The 7,140-nt window shown below is 30.5% G+C and overlaps 1 protein-coding gene across 2 annotated transcripts; it reads right to left on the reverse strand.

The window, feature by feature from the left end:
• Positions 1-3,843: 3,843 nt before the first annotated feature.
• Positions 3,844-6,966, reverse strand: LOC110803268 (myb family transcription factor IPN2-like). Of its 2 annotated transcripts, none has more exons than XM_056837718.1 (6): positions 6,702-6,966; positions 6,499-6,575; positions 6,051-6,120; positions 5,393-5,462; positions 5,046-5,118; positions 3,844-4,389 (listed from the first exon to the last, which is right to left on the reverse strand). In XM_056837718.1, the coding sequence occupies exons 1-6, from the start codon at positions 6,856-6,858 to the stop codon at positions 4,027-4,029; spliced, it is 810 nt and encodes a 269-aa protein (XP_056693696.1). In that variant the 5' UTR covers positions 6,859-6,966; the 3' UTR covers positions 3,844-4,026. The 2 variants fall into 2 exon arrangements, with proteins under 2 accessions (XP_056693696.1, XP_021864458.2); XM_022008766.2 differs by having other exon boundaries at positions 6,060-6,120; positions 6,702-6,956.
• Between the last annotated feature and the right edge of the window lie 174 nt (positions 6,967-7,140).

A 7,140-nucleotide genomic window follows, 5' to 3' on the forward strand; every position in this document is an offset into this window, starting at 1 on the left:
TCTCCTCTATTGAAGGTATCCTCTTGTCAAGGATTAAAGCTTCTGCTAAAAATAAGGCGAGTTTTGAGTAAGTTAATTTATTTTTATCAAATGGGAGAAACTATAATTAAGTATTTTATATAAATTTACTATTTTACGGAATGAGATTTTAACCATAAGTTGTGACTTTACAATTCAATCTTGTAATATGAGGTTTCTAATATTGTGTAACTAGTACTACTCTTTATCCACAGGGTTGGTGCTCAAACTTTTATTCACTTAGCCATAATCTTGTAAAATGTAACATCAGTCTCAAAAAAAAAAAAAAATCATCATTTAAGTATAAAACATTATAAAATGATGTAGTATATTCATACAGGGTAAATAAAAAGAGACTGAGAGATAAAAGGAAAGTCCTATAATACATAGCCATATGTGCCAACAAGAAAATGGTAGCAAGAAAATAAAATGAAAATGACTTATAAAACATTAAGCTAGTCGGGTCCACAACACATCAGTATCATTATAACCACTAAAGAAATGTTACTCGTATTAGCCACATCAAATTAAGTACCATTATATTAATCCACTGCATCATAAATTAACTACTTAATGAAAGTAGTACTCTGTATTAGTTTTAAATTTGTTGATCGAGACCACAACATGTCAGTACCGCGCAATTTGGATTATACACCCGGGTGCACAGTGTTCATTGTGCACCATGTTGAACATTTATTGAAAATCTAGTGAACATTGAGAACGATTTTAATGTACATGTACTTGTGAAATATTTGAACTATATGTTCATTGGCTATATGTACTTTGGGTATGAACAATATGTTCTTTGTATTTGAACTATATGTTCTTTGTAAAACAGGGTGCACAATGAGCATTGTGCAAATGTGCACCCGAGTGCATAAACCATATTTTGTCAATACCATTGGTCAATTTGGTTATAGGTTTATAATCATAAATTAAAACATACTATCGGACGTTCAGGCACACCAAAAGTATCATTACTTACTCAATTATACGGCGTATTATTTCACTTCTTAATGTTATTATTAGATGAACGGACTACCTAGGTTGAAAAGACGAATATACCCTTTACCCTTATGTACCCTCGTGGAAGGGACTACTCCATGACTTTTGAACCCGCAATTGGAATTGTTTAGAAGTTTCCCAGGATTTGCGGAACATTAAATAGTTACAAATAGAATCGATCAGTAGATTAGTTAATTGGAACATCAACATTCTTCTTGGATTTGAGTAAAGTAAGCAAATAGTATCCTTCTCGAATTGTGTGCCAGATACAGAAGACAGCATGGATCAGTAGACAGTGAGTAATGAGTAATCTAAATTCTTTTACGTAAGCCTAAAGCAAAGCCGATGTCATATTGTTTTAGCCTACAAAAGCTCAAACATGGACTCACACTTCCTTCTCTCAATTTCTCTTTTCCTTTTTCTATTCTTTGGTTCTTATTCAAACATCGGAATTTGTGCCTTTTGATTTTAATGTATTTTGAAAGCATAAACACTCAAGTGGTCTCTTTTTGTTTGCTCCATATTTCTCTTTGGGATGTCCCTTTGAAATTGTCCATATCTTAAATGAGAATTTTTTTCACTTGCTCTCTATTTACTCACTTCATCTCTAAAAGTTTTTTTTTTTTCTGTTTCTCATTTTACGCGGTTATTATGGAAAAGGGAACATTATAAAATTAACAATCATAATTTATTACTTCCTCTGTTCCTTAAATATCACACCATGGTTGATTTTTACTTCTCTAACACGACTTTAACTCTTAATATCTCAAATTGTGTGTAAGTAAAAATTATAAAAAATTGATATTTAAAAAATATATATCGATACGTATCTAACATGACCCACATGACTACAATTTTCTTACATATGAATCACAAAAAATTGCCAAAGTCGTAGTGTAAATAGTGTAAAAAATCAAATGATGTGATATTGTCGGAACAGAGGAAGTATTATTCTTTTTTCACCAGAAAACAAAACAGTTACGTTGCAAGGGTTGTCAACTCATTAATTCATCCAAACATAAACCAAGGAGATTACAAGGTCTTTTATTGTAAACGAATAGAATTCGAGGTTATAAGAACACATATTACACTCAAAATCACCCCAAAAAAATGATTTCAAGGAATATAATAATACAATAATTTCTTGCACATATATTTATTTATTTTTTGACAAAATTTGGACAATTATGGTATTTAAAATGTTTTGATAAGGGTGTAATGGGAATAAAAGAGGAGATTAAATAGGAAAGAAAATAAATAAGAAGATCATTTTGGAAAACCTTAAAAAGAAACAGGAAAAATATTTAGGTACGAACGGAGTAAGGTGTGTTTCTTTTCTTAGGTCCACTTAATCAACTCATGTGCACATTTTACATACACTCAACTTTAATAAAATGAATTTTGGTTATACCATGAAAAAGGAGCGGAGGGACTAATTCTCACGAGTCAAACACCTGAATTGGAAATTTGTTGTTTATTTTACTTGGAACTGTTGATTAGTTTACCGCAATAAAATACTCAAATATCTTTATTGTACTAAGTATTTGCTTTTAATAATTGCTTCAAAAAGTTATTTATTAATGTTATTAGAGTTCAAATGATAAGGAGAACAAACTTGGTGTTTAGTGGATCGGATAATTTAAGATGTTTTGTGCACTATTTAGTACTCCCTCCGTTTCTTTTTTATCTTCCTGTTTGGAGTTTTGGGTGGAAATTAAGAAACTGCAATCTTTTAATGATTGGGTGTAAGAGTAATGATTGAGTGTAAGAGAAAATAATAAATAAATGAAGAAAGTAATAAAGAAATGAAGGAGAGAGAAGATATTTTTATGAAAGTAATAAAAAATCATAAAAGTGGGGTTGGGTGGGTGAATAGGGAAATGTGAATGAATTAAATAAGGGATGGTGGGGAAATTTATGGTAAAAAGTCATGTCCCAAAATAGAAACAGGAAGATCAAATAGGAACGACATTTATAGAAACAGGAAGATCAAAAAGAAATGGAGGGAGTAATTTTTTAGGTGGTTCATTACGTTTTATTAAATTATTTATTAACTTATTGGTTGGTGTTTGTACAAAGCATGTTATTAGAAAGAGGTAATGGATTTTAAATACCTAATACAAATACACCATAAGTAGAATAAAAAAACAACTTATACATGACGGTCTTATGTGTAAAAATCAACTCCGATCCTTACCAAATTATTGTATTTTTTATATCCAATATTTGTATTGAATTAATTATATATACTCTACAATCAAATAGAGAGTAGTTATATTTTCTACTACCTCCGTTTCAAAAAGACCTTTACAGTTAATATTTGCACGGAATCCAATGCAATATTTAACTATTAATATATTCAATTTCGTATGTGAAAAAATTATAAAAATTTGATATTATGAAAATACATCCCGAGACCAATCTAACAAGATCTTACCTGTAACGTTTTGATGTATATAATGGTGAGAATTTACGGTCATAATTTTTATACTTTGGACACATTTTCTAAAGCGTAAAAAACTTTCTGAAACGAAGGTAGTATCAATTAGTTATAATTTCTAATCAAGTTGGAGTATATAGTTACACTCTGTCATCATTGTATCTATTTTTTAAAATGATGACATCAACAATATTATGTGTATAACAGTCTTATTTAAGATCTACCCATTTTTTCACAGCGGGTGGGCGGGAAAGGGAGGGTAAGGAATATGATAAATTTATTACATGTCAAAGTAGTATATATTTCAATTAATACAAACTTTAATTGTATAAGGTGCTCTTAGCAATTCAAAATATGATTAATGTAACAAGCAATTACAATTAATTCAACAAAACACAAGCTAAGGTATAATAATCATAAGCTAGAGGACAATAAGTGTCAAAGATGTACAAAATATAAAATGAGTTTCTCTTTTCTTTTTCTTGTAGTTAAGACGTACATGTATATATGATCTTCTCCTACTAACAAGCCACAACCATCTTCTATAACAATGTTGTAATAATTCAATTGGCAGAGGGGCCAAGTTGTTCTTGAAGGCGTAAATCTTCAAACCAAATCATAGGGCTCTTACCATTATTATTATTAATGCCATTATTATTGTATGGATTTGGTCTCTTCTTCCCTAATTGACCTGCATTTTCGTAATTAGACGATGCTCGGTTCGTCGTGTCCATACAATGCTGGATTAGTGGTTGATCTCCTCCATAGACGATCTGAGATTGAGATTCTTCAATGCAATTTATATTAGAGAAATTATTATTAGTTGCTAAGTTTGTTTCTCCTGCTAATGTTTGACATGCTTTCTCTATTATGTTTTGCATGTACTTCCCTTGTGCCTCGATCCTTAGTTGTAGATGCCTTTGGACCTGCCATTTGGAATTAACATATTATAAACCCGCGTAATTTCATTGGATTCGTTTCAATGTAAATTTTTGAAAAATTAAATTTTTGTAATTTTTATTAATTTGCAATTGAAAAATTGAACGATCAAAGTAATACATGAGAGACCACACGTAAGTAAAAAGTGAGAAATTTTGTGGAACTGAGAGTGTACATGTACTACAAGAATTTGTATATTTAATGACAACCTAATAAAGACGGGTCAAAAATCCTGTCGCAAAAGCCTTTTGCGACGGGGCTAACAACCAAACAAAGACGGCAACGACCGTCGCAAATGTCTTTTACGACGGGTGAACGACGTGATTTTCCATTAATGACGGTCCCCTTTTATGACGGATTTGCGACAGGAAATCACGTCATTAATCGACAATTATTGCCCTTTAATAACGGGATTTCCCATCGTTAATAGTACAATTTCTTGTGGATGACATTGCGTGTTTGCACCTAATTACACAAATGCTTGAAATTCATAAAGTTTTTATTCCTATATATTTCCTCTGTTTCCTTTTAACAATAATACGTTTTGAAAGTTATACATGTTTGAAAATGTACGACTTTATTCATTAATATATTTAATTTTATACTCTATTAGAGATGTTATGGTATAAAAATTTGGGCTCACCTCCAATTGCTCTTGGAGTCTTCTTTGCACCTCCATTTGCATTTGGATAGCATCACTTATGTGCGAACTGTTGCTGCAATTGGTAAAACACAAAACTTCATTTATGAAATGAACAATATAATATAATATAATATAAAAATTCAAAATTTATTAAAAGAATATTAAAGAAAAAGATCGATGAGGAAATAATTAAATGGAAAAGTGCAAAAGGAACAATACATGCCGCCAGATAAAAAGATTTTTGTGGATGATTCTTAAATAATTTTAAGGTTACTTCAATTAGAAGTTTCTTAATAAAGTGGTACGTGTTCATATGACAAAATACAATATTAGAAAAAGAAACATACTCGTTCATATTATTGCGGCACATAAATGAAGATGGAGTGTTCCTTTGACCATCCAACGCCGAAGACACACCTACATAATAAACATAACAATACTTAACAATCACGAACAACTTTCGTAACGTGTTTAATAGATCACAAATTTAATTTCCTTACCTATTTGTAATTTGTAATGTCACTAATCCTCATTCGATCATCAAACAAATAATGTTCTACTTTATCTTTTGAGTTTTTATTTTATTCTACCAATTTTAATTCTGTTACGTAGTATAAATTTAAGCTTACACATCTAGACAACTTTGTATTTACTTCTCTTAATTTGATCAAATTTTTATTAAACATTTTCACCTTTCCTAAAAAAAATGAGTTTATCAGTAATTAATAAATATATATATCAAAAAATAAATTACACAAGAATACTTACTCCGTATTGTTTCTGGACTTATAAATGTAAAATTGCATTCCTTTCGATTTAAAGACGTGGTGAGAAAATAGCAGTATGCTAGGTCTTGTTTGCGTTATTGTATTTAGAGGGGAAGTGATGAAAATGTGACAATTAAATTGAAACGATGATATTAATTAAGTGGAAACATATGAATATATTACACGAATGGAACATTTAAAACACTTGGCATTAACTTATTAATTAATGGTCCGTCACCTCTCTTACCATCCTTAATTGAATGATCATTGAAGTCCTTATTATGAGGATGCTTTCCCAACCTGAATTTCTATTTGAAAGTATAAAAGAAACAAAAAAAAGTGTTAAATTGGTCAAATTAATCAAAGAATTCAAATGCAAATATTCCATCCGTTTCTGAATAAATGCATCAGTTTGATTAACACACTTGTCAACGCACAATTTTAGCCACTGTCATATCAGATTATATATTACGGAGTAATAAAAGTTATAAAAAGTTGATATTACAAAAATATACATTGTGTCTAATCCAATAACATAGTATATTATATGATAACATGTTTTTACACATATTAGTAAAAGGATTAAGTCAAAAGTAATATATAAAAAAGCATTTATTCAGAAACGGAGGGAGTAATCCAGTAATTAAGCAAAATAACCCTAATATATAAAAACTCAAATAATAAACCTGAAGATGGCTCTTGAGGTGGTACAAAGTGAGCCCTTTTACACCCATTACTCTCATGATAGTCTTAGGTGTAGCCTCTGAAATCAAAATTTGAAAAAACATGTTAAAAAAAACCCTAAAAAATTAGAGAAAAACATGCATATAGTATGAAATATTAATGAATGAAGGCATGGTAATTAAGAAGAGGTATTAATTATAATTACTATCAGGGCCACCAAGCTGAGCAACGGCGTCGACGAAGCGGTCATGGAGCTCGAGAGTCCAACGAAGACGAGGTTTAGGATCGGTGGTGAGGATGAGTCCAGAATCATTTTGAGTACACATAGAAGATGAAGACCTTTCATTTTGAGAGTGAAACATTCTTAACTTAGCTTGTAAATGAGGTTGTAGAATACGAATAATGAAGAATGAAAGAATAGGATGCTGGACTTCTTTATAAGGAAGAGTTTCTGTTGGTCCTTCATCTTTATTCAATTGTATCTTCTTTTTTTTTTTTAATTAGCTTTAAGTCTGTCTAGTAGGGGGAACAAATTCATTCTAGCTTGTTGAAAGAGTAAGCTATATATCAATTTTATGTATAAAAAGTTAAAGCTAGCTAGCTAGGTATACCCTATTTTTTTTATGGTAACATGCAGGACCTCG

This window comes from Spinacia oleracea, chromosome 1, assembly GCF_020520425.1.
Source record: "Spinacia oleracea cultivar Varoflay chromosome 1, BTI_SOV_V1, whole genome shotgun sequence".
In the NCBI taxonomy this organism is placed as follows: domain Eukaryota; kingdom Viridiplantae; phylum Streptophyta; class Magnoliopsida; order Caryophyllales; family Amaranthaceae; genus Spinacia; species Spinacia oleracea.

Coding starts and splice junctions, on each gene's coding strand:
- LOC110803268 (XM_056837718.1), bottom strand. CDS start 6,858: ATGTTTCACTCTCAAAATGAAAGGTCTTCATCTTCTATGTGTACTCAA. Junction 5,463..6,050: donor AATTAAGGATGGTAAGAGAG/GTGACGGACCAT, acceptor TTTATTATGTAG/GTGTGTCTTCGGCGTTGGAT. Junction 4,390..5,045: donor GACTCCAAGAGCAATTGGAG/GTGAGCCCAAAT, acceptor TCCAAATGGCAG/GTCCAAAGGCATCTACAACT.